The sequence below is a fragment of the Staurois parvus genome, unplaced genomic scaffold (assembly GCF_062004578.1).
Source record: "Staurois parvus isolate SC_StPar_1 unplaced genomic scaffold, SC_StPar_1.0 ptg000104l, whole genome shotgun sequence".
NCBI lineage: Eukaryota > Metazoa > Chordata > Amphibia > Anura > Ranidae > Staurois > Staurois parvus.
Window position 1 is genome coordinate 7715273 of NW_028317900.1, and position 25549 is coordinate 7740821.

Genomic DNA, 25549 nt, shown 5'->3' on the forward strand with positions numbered 1-25549 from the left:
AATGAACTACCATGGTGCTGTGGAGCTCTGTGATAGTTCATTGATTCTGTCAGTGTGTATCTTCCTGCCTGTATGAGGTACGAGCACACAGATACACTGACACGTTGGCAGGAGACTGATCAGCAGATCGCGGGTGCAATACTTTCTAGGCTCCAATTGAAAAAAATAATAAATGCTATTATTTTTACCTGCAAAAAGATGTGCATTCAATATATTTATTTAAAGGTGAATGTCTCCTTTAAAGGCTACGTTCACCTTTCTGAACATGTTACACCCGTATTTAGGGTGTAACATGTCCAACATGCACCCCCTCACCCCCTCCCTGTGACAGCAGGCAGGGGATCTTCTCCCCACCCACTATCATAATTTGAAAACACACGGCTGTGTCATTCATTCATTTTCCTGTGAATGACTAAAGTACAAGTACCGTCAGCCATTGCGGCAGATGGCTAGTATTATTATTATACAGGATTTATATAGCACCAACAGTTTGTTCAGCGCTTTACAATATAACGGGAGACAATACAGCAACAATACAGTTCAATACAAGAGGTTTAGGAGGGCCTGATCCTGGAAGCTTACAATCTAAAAGCAGTTCTTGATGAACTATGAGGGTGCTGGTGAGTGCTCTCGTAATTCATTGATCTTCCTGCTCTCAAGTAACCACGGTTCGGGCAGACAGCTGTCCTTAGAGTCTGCAGGAGCCTGACATTGCACCCACAATCTACAGATTGTGGGTGCAATGATCTGCAGGCTCCTTCGAAAAAAAATAATAAATGCATTTTTTTTATCTTCAGAAAATTGTGCATTAATTATATTTTTCAAAAGGTGAACGCAACCTTTAAGGTCTATGGGCAGCCCACATGTGGGTATGAAAATAGGGATAGAGCCAGGATCCAGTATTTATGTAAATCCAGCGTAGGCCCAATAATATTCCTTCATTTTATATCTGTCCCAGTCTTTCCTGTTTGTTTTCTCTCTTCCTTCCTGACATTCTTCTATTTTTATTTGATATATTTCCTGTCATTGTTTTTCTTTCCCTTTACATCTTTCAATCATTTCCCCTTGTTGTCATTCCTCCTCTTCCCAGCGATTTCGTTTTATACATCTGTCATATTTTCCCTGACGCTTTCCCTTTAATTCCCCGTTCCTGATGCCCTCCCTATAATGTCTCTGTATGCCTTTATTGTTATTATCCCGGCCGAGATTAGATTTTAATGGACGGCCTTTAAATCTTGGTGTTATATTCTAATCTCCCAATCTCCCACTTCCTGCTGGCCGCAGTCCTAGCAAATTTGGCTTCCTGGCTGCCTGTAGGATGCTCCAGGATGACAGGAGAAAAGTTGTGTGAGTTGTGTGTGTTGTGAGTGGGCGGAGGGGGGAGGGAAAGCTTTGCTATCCTGGCTGCCATTTCTGCAGCTGGAGACAATTTTATAGCTTTTCCCCAGACTTGCCTGCCCCTGCACAGAACTGTGGCTTCAGAAGGGGGTTGGGGAGAAATCAAACACATCTCATAGCAACCACAGTACCATAATTGTTCTACCAGCAGCTGGGAGAAAGCAGATTTCCGAAGTGCATTAAAAGCTGGCAGTAAGCAAGGTGCAGCGATGCCAGACTCTCCTCTGCTATTCCAGGCCTTGCTTACAGGTCTTTTTAGCTGTGCCTATGAATGTACAAGCTGGCCGAAAGAAACGAGCCTGACCTTCGGATATTTGCACTTCAGAAACACGTCATTACAGAATGTAATCATAATACAGCCAGACAATTTTTCAAATAACCGTATTCATTGCTCCATAAGGTGGATGGTTTTGTAGGGTGATAACTATGCAAAAGAAACTAGGAGATTAACACTGTTCGGATGATCAGAATTCTATAAAACCTCTCTGAGCACAACCCCCTCATCTACATTTAGGGAACATAAGGATACTTTCAAACTAGGGAGTTTTTGAAGCGTTTTTGGATTAAAAAAAGCACCTAAAAAGCTCAAGAAAAATGTTTCCCTATGTATGTGAATGTATATCTATGTATGTTTTCACACTGAGGCGTTGCGCTTGCGGTGCAATGTAAATAATCCTGCTTGTAGCATCTTTGGGGCATGTTTGGTGAGTAAAAAAAAAAAAAATGCCCCTTCCCATTGAAATCAATAGAAAACGCTTAAAAAGTGCCCAAAAATGCCTCTGGGAGGTGTTTTTGGTGCAGTTTTTCAATCACGCGTCCTTTAGACACGCTCAAAAAGCGTAGTAAAAACGCCAATGTGTTTTTGCTGTGTTTTTGCAGCGGATCAGTGTGAAAGTAGCCTAAAGGATAAAGTTACCCTTGTTATATTGGCGCAAGCTCTGCCAGACAGCATTTGGCTATGGTGCTACTACATAACCTACTCTGCTCACTTTTAGGCACAGTCTGAAAACCCATCTCTTCAGGGAAGCCTACCCCGACCCCAGCTAATACTGGAAACCTCTACTCTTCCTACCACTCCATCCCCCACAGCTAATTACCTTTTGTACCACTATCCCCTCCCTCCTAGACTGTAAGCTCCAAGGAGCAGGGCCCTCGAATCCCTCTTGTATTGAACTGTATTGTCACTGTACTGTCTCCCTCCATAATGTAAAGCGCTGAGCAAACTGTCGGCGCTATATAAGTCCTGTATAATAATAATAATAATGACCTCCCAGCTCTCTAAGATAAGGCGAAGACATACCTTTTGGCACAAAATATGTAGACAAAGGGTGCTCCACTGCCGCCAACCAAGTTATCCAGATTGTGGAGAATTTGTATACAAAAAAAATTTGGATAAACACACAAGCACTTTTTTTACCATCTCTTTTTTGCTTTACACTGGTGTTTTAAAAATAATAAATTCAGTCATTTAGCAGTTGGATCGATGTTATAGTGCAGCACGCTGATTTTTAAAGTAGTGTTAAACCCAAAAGCAAACATTTATTGTATTGCAGCCTACCAATTTGTAGATGTGATGACTACGTTGGTTTTCTCTTTTAGACTTTCTTCTATTTTCATCTGGTGATCCAGCCAGTAAGTCTGTTGTTTTTTAAAAGAATAAGCTCTCTTGCAGAGTGTTACAGGGATGTGACAAACCATTTAACACTGGCAGGGTTTCTTACAGCTTTTGTTTATTTATGTAAAACCTTTATAAAATAAAAATTTTGTAATTGGTTATAAAGTATTAGTGGGAATTTGGCTTCAATTTGTTAGTGTATCTAAATGTGCTAGTACATTTTGCACTCCCACCCCCCAGACTGACAATGCTGCTGTCCAAATCTGCACCCTGTGCTCCTTCAGCCAGAGTAGATACACTCTAATACAGGAGGTGTGTTACTGGCCAGATCACCAGGTGGAAACAGAGGAAAGAAAGGGGACTAAAGGACTAAAAAATGAAAATGAATGCAGCCACCACATCTGAAGCTTGGTAAGCTGCAATATATTATATTTTTGGTTTTGGGTTTCAGATGGCTTTAAGTAGTAAACTTTTATAGAGGTCTATATATCAGACCAAAAAGAGGGACATTTGAGAAGGAAAAGACAAAGAGACCTGTTTCCAAAAGAGGGACATTTGGGAGCTATGCAGGACTGAAATCTGCTTTGAGTCATTGATCAGAGTCATCTCTTTGCAACTCCAATTTCAATCCAGCCCATGTGGTTCCTTCATCCTTGATACTGTTTGTATAGTGGATGAATTTGGGTCCATGCTTTTTTTCACCTATTATAGACTTTTTGTTTTGTTTAGTGCATGGACCATGTTATTTGGATGTAGTTAGGCATACAGGACATATTAAACCTGGGGGGGGGGGGAGGCTTGGTTTGTATTGAAATTTGCATTTCATGATCCCTGATTCCATATCTACGCACGAAAAGATCTGCTTTAACTTTCTACAGCAGCTAGGCAGGGCACTCCCAAAAATGACCAATAGGGATATCTGTTGCTACAAAATTTTAAACTCTTAAAAATTTGCTATGATAATGGAAACATTTCCTCTAAGCCCCCATTACTTGCGTGCCCCATGTTTTGTCAGCACAGGTGTTCAGTGCATCCCTAATCCAGCAGATCCCATAGATGTCTATTGGGATATGCAGCTGCACAGACACAGCCATGGTGTGCCAATGTGACATCCATGCGGTTGTATGTCCCCAAACTCTCCCTGGGTGCTGCATCAGACAGTAACAAGGAATGGTTTATACCTTTGGACAGCTCTCCTGTTTGTAGCAGTTTTCATAAATGTTGCCCCCTTCTCAGAGGCGTCCAGCAATTAGTGGTCTGTTCTACAGTATATTTAGCCCTACAACACAAAGCTTGTGTGCACTCCTGGCTTTTGCCTCTTGTTGCTTTGCATACACATTGTATCATCTCAGATACAATGCACTAAACACTGACTACAGCATATTTGCTTTCTTATATTCATTATGTGGGCAAAAATTGTGTAGACCCCTGACCATCACACCAATTTAAGTGACCAGAAATGAACACCTCAACAAAATATTGATTTATTTTTAAGTGAAGGGCAACATAAAGACATTTAAAGTTGTTGTAAACCTCTGATATGAACAAAGCATATTTTTCTATATTGAGTACTTGCCTCAGTCCAAAGCACTAAGCATGATTTCTGTCTGGTCTGTCATTCCTCTGCTGTCTGCATGACTCCAGTTCTGATAGGTCATGCCGACACCACAGAATCAAGGGAGATGCTCCCCCTTTCAGCACACAGAAGGTGATTAACCATTTCTACTGTGCATGTTTCACCAATGAGATTGTGTAGAGGGATGTGTTGGCATGACTGCACCCTATGCACAAATCCAGCTCCTTAAAACATTTTGATTAATTAAACGTGGAGGTAATTGAGTGGTCCGCAGCCCTGACTTAAACCTATTGAACACTTTTGGGATGAACTGGAACACCGATTGTGAAGCAGATATTTTCATCCAGCATCCTCTAAGTACCAAGCTTCCGAAATGTTCTTTTGGCATAGATATGCTCTGAAATCTTGTGAAAATCCTTCCCAGGACAGTGAACACAGGGAGAGGAGGGGCAGCTCCATACTAATGTCCGTGGTTTTGGAATGAGAAGTCCAAACAAATTCATAAAAGTGTGATGATCAAGTGTCCACAACATTTTGCCTCCATGTACACGAGCCTACCCTGACTGCAGGCCACAGGAATTACGCAAAACCACAGCAACCACGATTTTGCCATGGTTTTACCGCGTTTTGCATTTTCCCACGGTCGGCAGTCAAAACGTTCAGGATTCTTCCGCGTTCAGGAGAGGGAGGTTTAACCTCACCTAAACTTGGAAGCTCCTAAATTCTGCTAAAAGCCTATGTGTACATGGACACGTAGGCTTTTATGGAGTTGAGTTTAGGAGCTTTGGCAAAAGCCAAAAGCTCCTAAACTCGAGTTTAAGAGCTGCTCGTGTACATGAGGCCTAAGGCTATATAGTGTAGGTGCTGGATGTGCATCTCCATTACAAGTGTTACTAAACCGACAACAGTAGAATCAGTCTGTATATGCAGTAAAGCATGCTTGTTATACTCACTGTGGAACCTAAGGGGTTAATCCTCTGCATTGTGAAAAGAGGCTGTTTGATCCTGTCTTCTCTGCCCCTCCTTGTTCAAATGTCCACCTGATAAGACAGACTGAACCGTTAGCCACATGTACATGCTATCAAGGCAAATCAGCACTGTCCAGACATAGGTCAGGGGTTCTGCATCCTCCTAGAGCAGAAAGAAAACTCCTCCTACAAGCTTTAACCAGTGCTCTCCGGAAGTCACAAGACTGCTCTAACTGCTGATAAGAAAAGGTATTTAGCAGTTTCTATTTACTAAAATAATTGCACTTCCATGTTCTGTGTAGTGTGGGAAACCAGATATAGTAATGCAGGGTCCTGGGTTTAGTAACACTTTCAGCACCTCTTTATATGTAATCCTTCTGTGATGTGCAATGAAAGTTTTATTGCAGTTAAAGCAGCTCATGAAATGTGATAAGTGGATACAAGACTTGCCATCCATGGTACAGAACAGAAGGGTCATAGGCAGTATTATCATTTTTCTGTCATGCAAGAACTATATAATGTGCCATTTCTGACCTGTCCTGTAAATGCTAGTTGCCGAACAATCATGCTGATCATTTGGCTTCATTTATTTGAGTTACTAATTCAGAATACGTATAGAGATGAAAAATCCAAAAACTCTCCTTATACTCATGCGATGCATGCTTGTTCCAGGTCGGTGTTTCAGATATATTGTAGACAGGGACAGCAGGCAACTATCATTGTCAGAACGAGGCCAGCCGTGGCATACTGCTCTTTAATTTATTTGGTTTCCCCACTTTAAATATGATCTGCTGTCTTTGATTTATTCTGCAAAAATATTTGCTTCAGTAGAAGAATGCTGAAATGCCAACTACAGAATCACACTGCTCAGTTGGGGTTGTTTATTAAGAGACAGGTTGGTTATCTCAAAATAAATACAGCCTTTAACCTTGCTTGTTGATCATCGAACCTATTAAAATGATACAGTTTGTCAAATACTACCTGGTGATTTCCCAAAGAGATCTTAATCTCCCCACACACAAGCTGAAAGGTAGTAAGTTTCGAGCATAAAACTTAAAGCCCGATTGCTCTCCCCGGTTTAAAGCTAGCCATAGATGGATTGAAGTTCATCGGGGCCTGGATGAATTTTGATCCATCTATGGTTATGTCCACTAGAGAGAAGTCAGTCTAACAGTTGGCTTCTCTGGAACGGGAACGTTGGAAATTTTTTACTCGATCAATGTATTCTGACAGTGCAGGAGTACAGAATACAATAGCACAGCAGGGAGGATTGCTTTATCCACCTCGAATGTGTGGATGAGGGAATACATTTTTTTTTTTTTAATCGGCCGGCTGATCAAAATAAATAAATAAAGATTCATCTATGGCCAGCTTAATACACAGAATGTATAGCGGCCATATCACACTGGGGATTTTCTGCTGACAGTCTCACACCAGTACCTGAATCACTGAGGTGCAAGTGATACCTTCCCTACTGGCCAAAACAGAGCACAACTTGATAGTAAGGTGACTGCAATGGACAAATATCTTACTAGGTCAACCAGCAGTAAGGTGACACCAGTGGTCTACCGGGGATTCTATTGTTGACAAGTTGTTTCAAGTGACAGGTATCTAAAGCTGGTCATACACTGTGTGGACTGGCTGATATTTGCTCATTGGGTTGCCCATCCAGGCCCCACTATGTTCAATAAAGGTCAATCATTCGATTGACCTTTGTCGAGAGAGCCTGCTGGAAAATTGTTGGCTAAACAGTGGCTGCATCTATAACATGTATTTAGGTATTTTGACAGCCGACGAGGCCGGCTTTCAGAATTCAATAGTCAAAGGGGGAAGATTCATATATCCACACTGTATAGCCTGCAGGCTGAACAAAAGAAAAACTATCAATGTATGGCCAGCTTTAGAGAGATTATTGTAAGGCTTTGTTAGCGAAGTCTTGCCAATTCCTACTTCTGATGCATTTTCTATGATGTAAAAAAAAATGTTAATAGCCAAGTACACCTTGTTGTTGGTCACCATATATTTAGTACTCCTTTTACATATTAACACAACCGCATAGGTTGAACTGGATGGATTGTGCCTTTATTCAACCTTACCAACTATGTATGTAACTATGTACATTTATTCTCAGAGCCACAATAACATGCTTACAGGTAAACAGAATTGGTAAGGTCTGATTTTATATGACTTATACTATTATGATGAATTTACTCTTACAAACAGAAGTACTTACTGAATGAGTCTGAATTTACTCCCGGTGGAACAAAAATCATTTGTTAAGAGTCTATGACATTGGTCTCCAAACTGCTGCGCGGGGGTGAATGCATCCCTTTGCATACCTTTATCCGGCCCTTGGGGTACTATCCCTCCCAGTCCTGCAAAAAACTATTCCTCCACTGACACCAACAATGGGGCAATATTTCCTGCACTGACACCAACAATAGGCCACTATTCCTCTGCCATCCCACTGACATCAACAATGGAGCAGTATTCCTCCAACTAATAACAATGATGGAGCACTATTCCTCCCACTGACACCAACCATGGGGCACTAACACCAGGACATTTTCTACTCCCACTGGCCACGGTCTGGCCCCCTTAAAGTCTGAAGCACAGTGAACTGGCCCTTTGTGTAGAAAGTTTGGAGACCCATGGTCTATGATATAAAATACATTACAAATCTTCATGGAGGGGTAGTCTTACAGTGGCTGCAGATATTGCGGAGACCTAAAAAAAAAATCTGTGACAGAGAGTCCATAAAGGGAGAAGCATGTGAGCAATTTAATATCAGGTCTGAGCAGAATGTCCCTTTTAATGTATTATGTGTTGTGTTAACAGATTTGGTGCTGGTTTCAATGGGGTGTTCCCACTTAAATCAAAAAGATACAATTAGTATGGCCCCTTGCCTTTTATAATATGGGCATCTGTAATAGGTAGCTCAGGCTTTGTAACTACTGTCCGGAGATATCTGAAGCACGAGTCTACCTTCAGTTTAAAGTTGAACTCCAACAGTGATCTGTTTTGCATTATTACAGTGCTTCAGCTTGGACTAATACAGTATGCATCATTCATACCTGAGGGACATTTGGGAAAGCTGACAATTACTGTAGAAATTGGCACTACTACAGTGTTTGCCATGATCTTCTGGGTCCTGTGCCATCATTCACAGAACACCTGGTATGTTTTTCAGCTAAAACAAGGCATTCTCTTGATGCTCATAACTTCATGGCCCATCAAGTCCACCATGTCCAATCAAAGACTGCCTTGTAGCCATTAAAAAAATACAAATGATTCTGTGAATGGCAGCAGTGCTGAGCTAGTGGCCAGTGTGCAGAGTGAAAGCTACTCAGAACAGGGCCTGGAAGATCACTGCTATCACTGTAGTAGCACCGACTACCAGGAGCCAACTAACCATTCGAGAACTCGGGAACTGCCTGAGGGCCCGGGGTCAGTAGAGGTCCCCATGAGATGCCCCTGGTACCTTTTCATAGGCTTTTTTGGGTGTGGTTTGATTGTGGGCGAGGACACAGGGGCCCCATGATCCCCTATTGCCTGGGGGCCCCATGAGGTGTCAGTCTGCCCCTGCCGACTACTGTAGTGATTATCAGCTTCCCCAGCAGCCCATCAGATATGAGATACTATGTTATGCAGAGGTACATTGTGCCAAGCTGGACCAATGTGGATATGCAATAAAGCTCATACCTGGAGTTCAGCTTTAAAGATTCTAGCAGGCTACAATAATAGTCTGTAGATGAACATATTTTCAACCTCAGCTGCAGATAACATTTGCCACAAACGCACCTTCACATGTATGTACACTTTACGTATACGGTACTACATGCTTCTAGATGAATCCTCCATATTTCAGCAGTGGCTTCTGATGGATTGTGTCTTGCCTTTTTTTTTGTCCACTAAAAAGTCTTATTCGCCTATTATTATTATTATTATTATACAGGATTTATATAGCGCCAACAGTTTGCTCAGCGCTTTACAATATAACGGGAGACAATACAGCAACAATACAGTTCAATACAAGAGGGTTAGGAGGGCCTGATCCTGGGAGCTTACAATCTAGGAACCCTAGAGGTTGTTAAACTGTGAGGTGGCAGAGTAGATTTCTCTGTCCAAAGTTCCTGGTATAGGTGACTCTGCAGGAGAGGCAGACGTTTTAACAGAGGTAGTTGGTTGTCCAAGTTCACCAATACGCAAGGTCCAAGTTGATGAGGCCAACAGAGATGCCAACATTGGTGGCAGTGGGTACAAGGAGTGGGCAGGATTTGGTTCTGTTCACTGGGGGTGCCAAACTGAAAACTTGTTGAGGACTTCATAGAACCAAAGGATAATTCTGTACCCAGAATTGATTGCTCCTAGTTCAGGAGCAGGTGGGTTGGTTTTATTTCACATTATCTTTCCTTCTCTTATGCTGTGTGTTTTGTGCCAAACACTCACATAGAGGACACAAGGCAGAAATAGTCTTTAGAAAACGTTGCTTGCAATAACAAGCCTGGGGTGAAGAGTTATAGCAAACTGCTCAGCACTGAATTCTAACAGACTTAGACTACTTCTTGGTTCTGGAAACCTTCACAACCATCTCAGGCAGTTTAGCACTACACAATGGAAAAGAGTGGTTGAAGTAACTGTTGTAGGCTGTGGCCCTGCATTTCTGTACTTTTTTCTCGTTCATACTTTCTCCTGTGTTTTTCTCTTTTTCTTGTCTTTTGCTTTATCGCCGTGGAGTGTTTCCATGGTAACTTTGCCTTGTTTATAAAGTGGGTCTTCATTGGCATGCTTCTGCCCACTCACTTTGCAGCTCCATACACTGCCTGCAACTGCACAGAATTGTGACTTGCTCCCATTTCCAGCAAATGTCAGCGCTGTGGGGAGAAAATCAATGTATTCATTTTCAGGATTGGTCCTTGGCGGTTGAATTCATTTAAAGATGACCCGTTTTGTATGAATGTGGAATACTCTGCAGGGGAGGGAATGCCCGCACGTAAAAAATGAAATAAATAGATTTGTGTGAATTTACTTAACCCAGGCTCTGAATATGAACAGCTTGTTGTTCTCTATGTTCCTGCAGCACTTAGTACACGTAGGCCGTGTATGTTCCATGAACATCCCTGTTGTCATAGCATATAAATGACAGCAATGCTGGTATAAATGCTTCCCAGCCATTGGTATCTGGCTATGACCAGATGATGGCCTGAAATACCCTGATTATGAAGGAGCATAACCAGCAGAAAGCAAAGCGTGTCCAATTTTATTACAATAAATTGTCTTTTTCTTTGTATCAGTTTTCATAAATACCCCTTGAATGCTTTTATGTTTTTTTATATCTGTGCAGGCCAATATAGTATGCAATTAATCAATTTTAAAGGAGAAAGTATAAAATAATAATGAAAAAAAACAAAAATTGGGTAGGGGGGGGGGGGGTGGGTAGATGGAAATTGTTCACCTGCAGCTGTAATGATCCACTCACTAAAAATGGAATAACAGACCTTCTTACCCTTGGTTCACACCAATGCCTTTTTTAGTGCATTTTGTTCTTTGCAGAAACTCACTACAGTCCATTTAACATAGTTTCCTATGGGACATCTGTACATCTATGCTTTTTTGAGCTGCTGTGATTTTAGAAAGGGCTAACCGAGTGCAATGGAGCAGCTGTTGAAACATGTAGTGAGTTTTTGCCGCGTTTGTATCACTTTTTGCATTTATTTTCCCTGGCCAGCAACAAAAAAACGTACATTTTAACAAAAAAAAAGCTGAAAATGCAAAATGCATCAGCCCAAACGAAAAAAAAAGAACAACAATACAGGTGCCAAAAACCCCCCACCGCTCACCTGCTGTTGCCGCCAGCCCGCCACCGGCCGCCGCTCGGTAGTTCTCAGCCTTACCCGAGAAACCATCGAACGATCCCAGCGCTGGGCATAGATATGAGTGAAGGAAAGATGGCCTCCACTCATCTCTATGCTCTTGGAGGACCAGAGCGATGTCACTTCCGGTTCCAGCCATTTATTTATTTATTTTTTTAAAGCACTAGATCAATGCTTTTTTTTTATCCAATGCTTTACATTGCAGAGGAGAGATGTGGGGTCTTATTGACCCCACATCTCTCCATAAAGAGGACCTGTCACTAATTATTTCTATCACAAGGGATACATGCATTTCTTGTGATAAGAATAAAAGTGATTAAAATTTTTTTAAAGGGACAGTGCAAAAAAAACAAAAACAAACCATATGTAAATGGTGTTCAAATCACAAACGCGAAGTATTGCCATGAACGTCAGAGCAAGAGCAATAATTCTCACACTAGACCTCCTCTACAACGTCACAGTGCTAACCTGTAGAAATTTTTAAAGCATCACCCATGGAGATTTTTAAGTACTGCAGTTTCAGGCCATTCCACGAGCGTGCGCAATTTTAAAGCGTGATATGTTGGGTATCTATTTACTCGCCGTAACATCCTCTTTCATATTTTACAAAACAATTGGGGTATATATTGTTTTTTTTAATCAAAGTGTATTTTTTTCCAAAAAAATATATATTCATTTTTAAAAACTGTGCATTTCGGTTTTTGGCCAAGTGCATTTTGAATTTTCGATTTCGGCACCAGAATTTTCATTTCGGTGCACCACTAGTCAAAATTGAGTTCTCGCTCCCCCTCCTCACCAGCAGGAGCAGGGGAGGAGGCCTCCCCTTTTGGGTGGAGCTCCTCTTTAAGGCATGCCATGAATGATAACTGTCATATTTGCTTATGCCCTCAACTGAACTGTCAAGCCATCAAATGGCTGCTGTCAAAACTGATCACCTGCAGCATTATGGCAGCCGTAGATCAAACACTGGCTAAGATGGCAGCTTCCTTGGCTGTAAAGGTTAAGAGGGTTTAGTTCTGCTTTAAGAGGTGCTAGTCCTGTGATAGTGTTATTTTATATTGGCCAACAGAATCAAGGGGAATTCAACTGATACCTCACTCCAGACAGTTCACAGATACAAACTTTATTCCATTTTTTTGTATTGGCTCCACTTTATTAGCAGAGATTTTACTACTGTTTTGTTACTAAAAGCTCCATTGCTGTTATAATGACTACATTGTAGGGGCGAAATTAGAGTGTCACCCCCACCCCCCTCCACTTTCCCCGCTGAGCTCTACAAGCAACTGGGTATAAAGGGACTCCGCTGTCCATTTACATCAGGCTTCCTGATGCAGGGGACACAGTCCCTTTGTGTTTTTTTTAACCAGGCTGATCGGACCCAGAGGTAGGTCAATGTAAACAGAGACACAAATAACTTTACATCTCCTGTCCATAGGGCTCCATTGACCTTCTGATCAGGTCCACCTAAAAAACTGACAGACAGACCTGATCAGAATGGCGTGAAAGGGACCTCAATGATAGTGATATAAGCAAGGAAATTAGGGAATCTCCTAGCCAGAATTTCTTCATCCTTATAACTGTTCCCAGCTGGAACTACCTAAAAGCGATACTAAAATGACAGACGTATTATACTTACCTGCTCTGTGCAGTGATTTTGCACAGAGCAGCCCTGATTCTCCTCACCTCTACTGAGTGCCCCCATATCTACCTGCTTGCTCTTGGGGCACTTGTGCGTGCTCGGTCCTACCTCTGGCTCCCTCCTTACTGGCTGTGATTGACAGCAGCAGGAGCAGGGGGAATTGCTGCTCTTGTGCACAAAACTGGATTGAAATAGGGCTCAGGTAAGTATTTGGGGGGGAGCTGCACACTGAAGTGGACGAGGAAGGAAGCTTTTTATATACCCTGGCCAAGATTAGGGAGCCTCAGTGAAAATCCTGGCAACAATACAAGTTGTTTTTTTTTACCATCTGCATCCATTCACTTACCAGACCAGTAGGCAGTATGGGAGAAATGTCACAGAACTCAAAAGCTTTTTCTATGCTGTTGAAAATGGGAAAGTAGCTTTGACTGGAGTTAGGCTTTAACTCCCAAATTTAGACTTTACACCTAGTAAACAAACTTTATAAAAAAACAAAGCTGCGAAAGGGAGTGACCCAGTGCACAACAATAGTGCAGTATGGTGTATGTCAACACTTTATGAAAAGTTAATATTGCACTCACAAATAAAGGACATCACAAGCAGAAAATATTCACAAGGACCATATGCCAAGATGGTGTGAGGCAACATCAAGTCCTTCCAGGGGAATGTGCACAAATGAGATGCGGCACTTGGGGATGCCAGCGTCCATGTGGGAAACAGTCACCTGGAAGGAACAGTCAGCCATGAGAACTGATGGATCCACCTCTATCCAACGTCATCTCACATGTGCACAGGACGCTTTTTGAGGAAGCCTCCTCATTGTTAGCCTTCCTACAGGTATGCCCACAAGCTGGTAAATATTCTTACATTATCACCTATTTTAAAGGGACTACATGTCAATAATGCACTAATCCCAACAGATCTTAAAGATATATTAGAAAGCACACTCAGTGGCCTAATGCCTTACAAAGAAAACAAAATGTATCTGCAGGACTTATATATTTTATATTTTATTATATTATACAGGTATACCACAAGAAAATCTATCCAAAAGTGATCAATGCACCAGGAGGCAAAGTTTCTTATTGTTTTTTCTTTTTTTGCCTCTTGGTGAATGTCTGACTTTTGGCTAGATTTTCTTGTGGCATAGCTGTATAATATATATTAGTCCTGTGAATACAGCTTTTTCCTTTGTAAGCCATTAGACCACTGAGTGTGCTTTCAAATATTGTTTCAATATGTTTTTACAATCCATTTGTAATAGTGCATTATTGACACATGGCTCCTTTAAAATCAGTGCTAACGTAAGACACTTTAACAGCTTGTGGGTAGCCCTGTAAGCAGGGTGATGAAGAGGAGGCTTCCTCAAAATGCGTCCTTTGCACATGCTCTCAGAGGTGACATCCAAGGTGGATGCGTTGTCTCTCTCTGTCTTTCCCTGCTTTGTTTTCTACACATTTGGACCTCTACTCTTCTTTGCATGCAGCTGCAGACCAGTTTTTAGTGTCAGTGTGTGATTTGTAGATTCAGGGATACCCACTTTTATTGCTTTTCAGTGTATTTTATGATATTTTATTAATGTTCTATTGTGTGCTAAGAAGTCATCCGCACAATTTAGTTTTTCATCTGCGGCCGCTCACTACAACATCTAGCTTTAATCCATAGGATATCACTTTTTATTTTTGGTGTTTTTTTCTGCAGATGTGGATTGGAGCGCTAGGTGGGATAGTGGTTTTTGAACACTGTGGCACCCGAGTGTCTTTTTGATGCAAGGGGAATGTATTTAGTTAAGGAGAAATTTTTAATGCTATAAGACTTTTTTCTTACTTTGATGAATCAAGTAACGTCACACATAACAGCATTGCTCGATAGGCCACTTTTAGCATACGTATCACATATCACAGCTTGATGAGCTCATAGTGTCTAATCTGATGTTAGTTTCAAACATAATTTCATTGCTGTTACCCAAAAGGAACATTGAAGTAGCAAGACTGACCATTTAGAAACTCGGGCACTGCCCAAGGGCCCAGGGTCAGTAGGGGGCCCCATGAGATGCCCCTGGTACCTTTTTCATAGGCTTTTTTGAGTTTGGGCAAGGACACAGGGGCCCCATGATCCTCTATTGCCCGGGGGCCCCATGAGTTGTCAGTCCGCCCCTGTGGAAGAGTAAATTGGCCGAATTACAGATCAGTTCTGAATGTTGTACAGACCAGTTGTGGTTACTATAGGCCTAAATGTGCACCCATCACAGAGATAAGAATGTCGTTTTTGCCAGGAAGGCTGAACAATACTTTATTAACAATGTTACCAGTACATTCATAGTAGCAATAAAAAAAAAACAGTACTAATGCCTATTACACACGATCAGAAAATCGCTTTCGAAGGGATTGTACGATAATCTGATGGTTAGTACACAGCTTTCGACAGCCGATCATAATAGTTCACGTGACAATATCCAAAAGGACAATCACAAAAATGCTTCTCATACGATACCAGAACAAACGATTTTCATTCAATTGGTACGGTATTTGTCAGAAACAAAAGAATACATTACAATACAATACATTACATCACTTCCGAAGTTGTATTCTGTCATATGAGAATTTTTATAATTTAGTAACCACTTCATTTTCGATATGAGACTAGCATGCAATAAAAAAGAAAAAACAGACAACCATTTTTCCGATTTTCTCATCTTTTGTACAGGGCATTAGACTGAAGGTTAGTGATTCCAGGCGTGGGAAGTGACAATGGGTAGACACACCAAGGAGAGCGGAAATGAGAACAGCAAGGGAAGGAGATTTTTTGGAACATTTAGGGCTTGTTCACACCATGGTGCAGAGACATCAGTTTTTCTGCACGCGTTTTTCAAGGTCTCAACTAAATCAGTTGTTTTTTATGTTCCCTGTTCAGACAACTACATTAATATCACATGCAGGTTTTTTTTCTGTGCTGGAATCTGCAACGTGTATAAAACTCATTTGAGCGCACATGAAAACTCATGTAAACTGATTTAAATCTGTTAATCCGTTTCGATCAGTTTTTCTGCACGTATGGTGTGAACGAGGCCTTAAAGCGGAACTAAACCCATCAATTTAACAATTTCAAAAAACAGTTACCTACCGTACATTCCCAGCATGTGCCGGAAAAGCTAACTGTCACATTTGCTGGTGCTTTTAATGGAACTGTCAAACTATCAAATGGCTAGTGTCACAAGTGATCACATGTGCAGCACCATGGCAGTAGAAGATCAAACGGAGGTTAAGATGGCAGCTTCCTTGGCTGAAAATGATAGGAGGGTTTAGTTCTGCTATAAAAGGGTAAGCCCATATAGTTTTTATGTTTCCATTTTTTCTTTTTTGTTTAGTGTAGAGAGAACTGATCAGCTAGCTGAATATAGTGTCAGTGATAGTTTTTGAGAACAGTTGGTGCACGTACCCCCTTATTCACTAACAGAGCACAGTCCTAACAAAATACTGACAACATAAATTGAAGATGTCAGCAACCATGATGCAGGAGTCTTGCTCTCATGCAGTTCATAGCAAACTATGTTTTACAGCAGTAGGACCTGATAACATTAACCCTTTTCACACAAGTGATCTTGTAGCAGCTACTGAAATGCTAAAAATCCGCACAATTCCTAGCTTGGTGGCTGAGCGCTTGACTTTTTGAAGCATTTAGCCCTGGTTCACATAAGTGCATTCCTACAGGCCGCGTTTTGCGCGGGCACGAGAGACCATTCATTTGAATGGACTCCCGTGACATGCAGGGAAGAAGTCCCTGCACTTCTTTGGAAACCATAGCCTGCACAGGAACCTTGATTCCCAGTGTGGTTGCGATTTCCAGTGCAGGCGGCGTGCCATTAGAATTAATGGCACCTGCCCGCGGGTCCACTTTCTTCTGTGTGGGTGGTGCGGCTGCACGGATTTTTGTGCGGATCCGCAGCAGCACCACCCGCACAGATGTTAACCTAGCCTTAGAGATACAGAATCTCCAGCTGCAGTAGATACTCATGTTACCCAAATCAGCTGCTGGTGATCATGGCACACCAGCAATTTGTTGCTGCCTAGACAAGCATTGTGGTCACATACAGCAGTAAGTCTGTATCCAGCAATACATTACCAAGGAAAATAAGCAGAAAGACTTATAGCTGCTATGAAGATGATTCAGTGACAGGGAAGTGAACAATTCAGCTCTTACATCAGTTTAGGATTTAGTCATTTCCATAGACATTCATTATGATACTTGCAGATCAACTTGGACAGCAACTTGCAAGTTTGATTGAAGTTTGATTGAATTCCCAGAATGGTGTGCATTGTTGGGTCTCGTGTTATAAGTATATTTCATAATGGGTGTGTGGAATCACCAGATTAGATATTGTTTGTGTCCATGCATGGCCAAATAAGAGTGCATGTTCTGTTATTAGTTATATAGTGTTCTAAAGATCACAGTGATTATCATACAACCCTCTGCTCTTTCATGTTACATATGTATTTCTGTTGCTCTCAGTTTACATTTTCATATATTACACATATAAAGATAATGGATCTATGTCTGTCTCCTCTTTAGATGAACAAAGAAGATCATTGCAGCATACAGAACAATGACTCTTTTTTCCGTCGTGACTCCATCCCAACCGATGAGCTATATCGTAGTTCTGCCATCAGGCCCTCTCCATTTGAAAACCTCAATACCAGGAGAGCCTATATGCACAGCCAGGTGAAATGAAATGTGAAAACTGCTAAAATAACACAATGTGAAAACTGAGCATAATTTGTATATAAACTATAAATCTATTTTTAAGTATGTTTAGTTTAATGCCTCATTATTAAAAAAATTTCTTAAACAAATCATTTTTGTAAATCTGTTGCAACGTTTTTTACCTGAACTTGCAAGTAGACAATGCTAAAACACTGCCTCACTATTAGCAGCAACATTGTCAGCCTACCATGAATGCTAGAAAAAAGATTGCGCCGCGCTCCTATATATTTATATATACAGCTAAAGCTTCTAAAGTGTATCAAATAACAATGTTACCAAATGTGAACTGTGATTATACCACTAAATGCATATGAAATAATACATATAGATAACATGCATAGTAAATAATCCTAAAGCAATAGTGCCTTAATGGGTGCCACGGTATAAACCTATGTTGCACCTATATATAACTGTGTAAACTCTATATTAATAGTGCAAAAGCATATGTGCACGTGCTAATATTAAACAAATATATATACAGTCTTTAAAGTAAGCGTGCAGGTAGATATTCTGTTCCTTTTCTCCGAGTGCTAGATGGTCTCCTTATATGCTCACCTCTATATTTGCCTGAATGAATCCAGGCAAATACGCTTTTTATCCTTCCAGGATAGATGAAATGGGATGATGCCTTTGCTCTAGCCGTCCTATGAGGTGGACATGCATATGGATGGATCCTCCTGTTATCTCCTTTATCTCCCTGTGTATCTATGAGTACACTGAATAGCTCTCTTGGGATCTCCCAATTCCCCTCCTGGGGTTGTTTCCTCGTTCACTCCTCCTTATATCAGCTCATGGGATGTTTGGTCAAAAAGAGGAAAAAGCAGACCATAGTGTCTTATCCTTATACACAAGATGGACATATAAATAGCTGGGCATACATAGTCGTGGCATCCAATCAAATTCCCCCTGATGAAGTCACATGACCCTGTGACGCAACGCGTAGGGGAGGGGCTCTGACGTCACGACATTGCACTGTAGAAGCGAGCAGATCCAAGCACAAGCACAGGCAGACAGCACTGCAGGGGCAGCTGCAGAGAGGTTTATTTTTACCTACTTTTTACCTGCTGATTGCCATTCATGCCTGTTTGGATCATATATGAGCTGCATACCATCAAGTTATACCTGTTATTGGCAGAAATAAATCCATCTTGTGTATAAGGATAAGACACTATGGTCTGCTTTTTCCTCTTTTTGACCAAACATCCCATGAGCTGATATAAGGAGGAGTGAACGAGGAAACAACCCCAGGAGGGGAATTGGGAGATCCCAAGAGAGCTATTCAGTGTACTCATAGATACACAGGGAGATAAAGGAGATAACAGGAGGATCCATCCATATGCATGTCCACCTCATAGGACGGCTAGAGCAAAGGCATCATCCCATTTCATCTATCCTGGAAGGATAAAAAGCGTATTTGCCTGGATTCATTCAGGCAAATATAGAGGTGAGCATATAAGGAGACCATCTAGCACTCGGAGAAAAGGAACAGAATATCTACCTGCACATTTACTTTAAAGACTGTATATATATTTGTTTAATATTAGCACGTGCACATATGCTTTTGCACTATTAATATAGAGTTTACACAGTTATATATAGGTGCAACATAGGTTTATACCGTGGCACCCATTAAGGCACTATTGCTTTAGGATTATTTACTATGCATGTTATCTATATGTATTATTTCATATGCATTTAGTGGTATAATCACAGTTCACATTTGGTAACATTGTTATTTGATACACTTTAGAAGCTTTAGCTGTATATATAAATATATAGGAGCGCGGCGCAATCTTTTTTCTATCATTTATACACACTAGCTAAGTGAGTCAGTGCAAGTGCCAGCGCACCCCATACACTTGTAGAACTTATTGAACACCTCGATTCATAATAGCTCACAAGTATTCACCATAATTATTCATCTACCATGAATGCTACTTCAATTGGCCATTGGGTTGCTTTTCATGACAATATTTATCAAAATGTATTTTAAATTATTTAAATGCATCCTCCTCGAATCTTATATTTACCTCTCTTCACGTCTCCAAGATCTGTGCTGTGTGGCATTTTAGGAGTAATAAAGCCGCTACTTCAAAAGTCGTCCTGCCTTCTTCTAACATGCATACAGTATGTTATACAGTCTCCATTCATTTCTATCAAACGGCCCTCTACTTTTGAGATGAAAGTTTGATGGCATTACCTTAGGAATGAATGAAGTTATTATTATTATACAGGATTTATATAGCGCCAACAGTTTGCTCAGAGCTATACAATATAAACGGAGACAATACAGCAATGATACAGTTCAATACAAAAGGGTTAGGAGGGCCCTGCTCCTTGGAGCTTACACTCTAAGAGGGAGGAGCTAGTGGTACAAAAGGTAATAACTGTGGGGGATGAACTGATAGGAATAGAAGATTCCGTTATTAGCTGAAGGCAGGAAGTCACTTTGTAGGTTTGCTGCAGATATATGTGGAAGAACAAGAGCCTGGCTGGGACATTATTGAGACAACGGGCTGAGATCAGCACTTGCATAGAGCTTTGTCTAACGCAAGTGCTAGTTTATCTATTGTTTAAAACCTATATATTGCTCAGTTGTTTCTTGGTTTGCTTGACTCAGTCAAATCACTAATGAAAACACAATTATTCATATCTAGTCTGAGTTTATTTTTCATTCTAGTGGGCTACAGGCTGCTCAGTACAAGGCAGTAATGCTGCTACTTGGTTGCATTACTTGTGATTGTTGGGCCTTTGCGTCTCTGCTTGAGGGTGATAATGAGTAGCCTGGATAATCTGAGGCCATTATTATGGAGATAATATGGAGATTTTGTTTTTGGAAAATCTTTCTTTGTGGGGTCCTGACTCTTCACCTTTCTGTGTAGCACATTAAAAGTATATTTATATAGCTAAAGTAAAAACATGTTTTATTCTTTTTGGATAGAGTGGGGAATTGTAAAATGAATTTGGTTAAAGCAGATTTTCCTTTATATAACAAGGTAAATGAACGAGCGCTGGATAACATAGTAAAGCAGCTAGCATGAAAGGCAGAACCTCAAAAAACCTCCGAAATCTACAAATAAATGAAACATCCAGCGCTAGTAAAAACTATAGGTACATAAGAAAAAACATCAAACATCAGACTCATAAAAACTCAATCCTCTGAATCGAGGAATGAATAGCTAAATGCCGTATAGGTAATGATAGAATAAAATGATGCTCAATGGCGTAACGAATAGTGACAAATGCAAACGGCCAAAGTCAGCATTATAAAGTGCACACAGTGGTGGTAATGGCAACATGCGAGGCAAACTATTGATGAATGGTGACAATCTGTGACCGTGTTCCTTATAAGGTGATGAGTGTAGATTGCACTAACCAGAAAGCGCAATTTAATGCGCATTTGAGTAATTTATAACCAACTCCTGGCCACCAGGTCATCAGGGTATGCCTTGGAGGGGGGGGGGGGGCTCGAGAGTAACGAGCCAAACACAGAAAATCCCAATAGTGTAGTACTTTTATTGAACAGAGGGGGTATAACACTGAAATAAACTCACATGCTGCAGCCTAGGAGTTGGCAGGGGAAATCCAAGATGGCCACCGGCCAGGTGGGGGAGGTGCCCTTACCCTGTGACGTCACTCCGCACGGATTTTCTGTGTTTGGCTCGTTACTCTCGAGCCCCCCCCCCCTCCAAGGCATACCCCAATGACCTGGGACCTGGTGGCTTCTACATTGATGGTGAGACTGGCTCCCCCTGCTGGTGAGAAGAGTGCTTTCCCTGGTACCTGGAGACCCTGATGGTGTGCTACCTGCCTAGCTGACGCTGGCCAGATGACCCCCACTGTGTTCCAGTTCCCAGATGTGGATGACCAGGAGTTGGTTATAAATTACTCAAATGCGCATTAAATTGCGCTTTCTGGTTAGTGCAATCTACACTCATCACCTTATAAGGAACACGGTCACAGATTGTCACCATTCATCAATAGATTTTCCTTTATTTACTGCCTTGGTGACAATGGAGTGGAAATCTTCCTAATGGGATATTGTTAAAATCTAAACGATATTTTACAACTGGATTGTAGTATGTATGCCAACTTTTGGGGGGATATTCTTCTATCTGTGGCTAGCTTTAAGTCATCCATAAACAGAGCAATTTTCTTTCCTGTACCCACAGTGATTACTGTTAGCAGTAATTGCATGTAAAATCGGACATATCTGACAGGCTAGTTGTACCCAGGTTGATCGATTGATCAACTTGGGTACATTCAGACTGCCCATACTTGGTATGAATCTCAGCCAGTCCCTGCTGACCTGGCCAAGATTCGAACCGTCTATGGCCGGCTTTAGGCTTTCCAGGTCTCACTGTAACTGATCTTATATTTTTTTTCACTGTAGGTCCCTCTAAAGCCACTCCGACATGTCAGCTTCCAGGACGAAGATGAAATTGTGCGTATAAACCCACGTGACATCATCATACGTCGCTATGCAGACTATCGGCATCCTGACATATGGAGGAATGATGCAGAGCGGGATGAACATGAGATAAGTGCTCCCTTCAACAAGGCAGACAGTAAAAAAAGCAACTATCTTTATTCCCCAGCCAATGGTAGAGACTCTCTCAAAGAGCAAAAATCATCCGGAGTGTTTAAGACTCAACCTATGTCCTCGCTTAAAAAGCGGAGGAAAGAAGACGGGGAGCGTTCAAGGTGCATATACTGTCAGGAGCGCTTCAACCACGAGGAGAATGGACGAGGGAAATGCCAGGATGCTCCGGATCCCATCAGGCGATGCATCTACCAGGTTAGCTGTATGCTCTGCGCAGAGAGCATGCTGTACCATTGCATGTCTGATTCAGAAGGAGACTTCTCTGACCCTTGCTCCTGTGACACTTCAGATGAAAACTTATGCCTACGCTGGCTGGCTTTAGTCACATTATCGTTTATTGCTCCCTGTATGTGCTGCTACCTCCCTCTGAGAGCCTGTCACCACTGTGGGGAGGTGTGTGGCTGCTGCGGTGGTAAGCACAAAGCAGCGGGATGACTCAATGACTCATCCAAACCTGGAAGAATCCTTTAAATTGCCAGGAGGCTGCTGGACCCGACGGACGCAGGCAGTTTTAGGTGATGCTGTAAGTGGGTTACACAAGGAGGACTGTAGCAAAGCTATCTGTGTTCAGATAGGACCAGCGCGAATATGTAACAGTGCCAGTCTTGCATTAGATATATATAAATATATATATATATATATTATTTTATTTTTTTTCCTTTTTGTAATTAATATTTTATTTTTTATTTGCCATTCCTGTTTGAATGCAGATGTAATTCAACCAACTTGTAACATATAAATGACCTGAAACCCAAGAATGCTCATTGAAAGGATGATCAAAGCTGAATGTTTTATGGAAATTAGGCCATTTGAAAATTTTAGAACAAAAAAAAATATGTATATATAAATATATTTATATATTTATATATATATATATGTGTGTGTGTGTGTGTGTATACATATTTACGTGCCCCAATTTTGCTCCTCACACTTTATTGGCTCTGGAACCTCCAATAACTAACGCTGTGCATAGAGGATGGAGGAATTGGACAGCCTACAAATACACAATATCTAAATGAATTTTTAGTGAAACTAAATAATTTCTAGTTTTATTCAAGTGATTTTATGTACAAATAACAAATGTCTATATTTAACTAAATGTACGGTACAAGAACATTTTATGACTTTTGGGAGAAAGTTTCTTAAAGTTTGTTCCTTGCCCAACTTCCCCTGTGTTCCTGTTGGAAGTTGGGACATTCCAGTATAGGGCTGAGTCCTGCTGCTGTAGAAAGGTGACCTTTCTGTCTCTGGCAGCTGAATGGTTATTGAAGCTGTTTATCAGTGTATTGGGTTTTTCTGATGGTTTACTGTTTATTCAGCTTTTATCTGTTTCTCCAATCTACCTGTGTTATGTCACATTATTTATACACTCTGGTACATAGAATATAACACAAGTGTCAGATACTTGTTTGTGTCATGTGTCTTTATTATTGGGTGCTTCCAGACTTTTTTTTTTTATTTGTAATCAGATACATTTTTACTTCAATTTCACAACTTTTTCCTATCATTACATTCAAACCCAAACATGAGTTGGAATCACAAGAGGAGTAGCGGACACTCTAAATGGCATCCAATGGTTGTCCTTTATTGCAAAAGCATGTATAACAGCTGTAAAGCCACAAATGCATTTAGGCCGTCAGGCCTTAGTCACGGCTAAGGCCTGATGGCAGAAACGCGTTGGCTGTTTTACAACTGTTATACATGTTTTTGCAATAAAGAATAACCATTGTTAGATGCCATTCTGAGTGCTGACTCCTCTTGTGATCCATGTTACCTGAGGCTTTAGCGGCCCATACGTCTGAGCACCGGGCGGAGCTGGGAAGTGAGAAGGTTGAAGCGCTTATACACCTGTATTCAAAACATAAGCTACGTATACACTGTAAGTTTTTTTTTCATTCAACCAGGAGGTTGAATGAAAAAAAACTCACAGATTCCTGCATCCACACAAGCTGCATGGATGCAGGGATCACCCTGCTATTGTATTCTGACAGCGGGGACTCTCCAACTCTCAGAATACACTAATCCGCTCTGCAACCATTGGCTGCAGTGGCTGATCGAATGCTGGTTTTCCAGCAGGACTAAGAGGGCAACACAAGGATCGAAATTCATCCAGTTTCTGTTGAACTGAATTTCAATATGTGTATACCCAGTTCTACAGTGATCACAGTTCAGGTTCTACAGACAATTTACCAGTTTATAACAGCATTCCAAACAATACCCCGCTGGCTTTAGTGACATTATCCTTCATTGCCTTCTGTATGTGCTGTTAGGTCCCTCTGAGAGCCTGTCACCATTGTGGGGAGGTGTGCTGCTGCTATGGTGGTAAACGCAAAGCAGTTGGATGACTCGATGCCTCATCATTATAGGGGGTTCTATAAAATTGCCAGGAGGCTGCTGGACCCGACTTAAGCTGGCTGTAGATGCACAGACCGGCTGGATTTCGCTCTCTCTATGGCCATTCCCATTTGAGATGAGTCAACCTAATGATCGACTGCTTTTGAACAGCACTATTGGTAAATGTTTGTGCGACCAGTGCTGCAGTCAATTGGCTGCAGCGATGATCAGTGTATTCTCACAGTGGAGGAGTCCCGCTGTCAGAATATAAGAAGGCCGTATATAGGATTCCTCCATCCACCTTGCTTGTGTGGATGGGGGAATGTGTTCAGTTTTTTTCTATCATTCTGCTGGTTGTCATCTATGGCCAGCATTAGGTGATATAACTGGTTGTTATCAAGCAGCATGCCAGTGATATTTGTCATAACCTGTATATCCTAACGAAAAACAGTCTAAATTTAACTTTCAAATTTAATTTGACCCGTTTTTTAATAAAGATGTTTTTTGTTGCCATGTTTGCCTTGTGTGCCTCTTCTTTTAATCTAGAATATACAGTGTGTGTTTTAGTGCTGTCATTGTTAAGGGAAATGCTTTTACTTTTCTTGGGGAGTGTAATGTGTGGCATTCCTAGCCCTACAGACATGAAAACAGTCTATGTAATATCAGGGAGGGTGGAGCTAGGCCTGGATGGGTGGTTTCTTGAATTTATTTTAGGCAATTTCTGTTTTGAAAGTAATTTTTTTTTCTCTGAATAAGTTGCACTGTAGTTAAAGGCTAAGTTC

The 25549-nt window shown here is 41.2% G+C and overlaps 1 protein-coding gene across 1 annotated transcript in view; it reads left to right on the top strand.

The window, feature by feature from the left end:
* Positions 1-25280, top strand: part of SPRED1 (sprouty related EVH1 domain containing 1) — a 115427-nt gene extending 90147 nt beyond the window's left edge. The window contains exons 5-6 of the mRNA XM_089671300.1: positions 17639-17788; positions 22224-25280. Coding sequence (XP_089527426.1) covers positions 17639-17788; positions 22224-22868 — 795 coding nt within the window. The 3' untranslated portion in view covers positions 22869-25280. The remainder of the gene's footprint in view (positions 1-17638; positions 17789-22223) is intronic.
* The last annotated feature ends 269 nt before the right edge of the window (positions 25281-25549 follow it).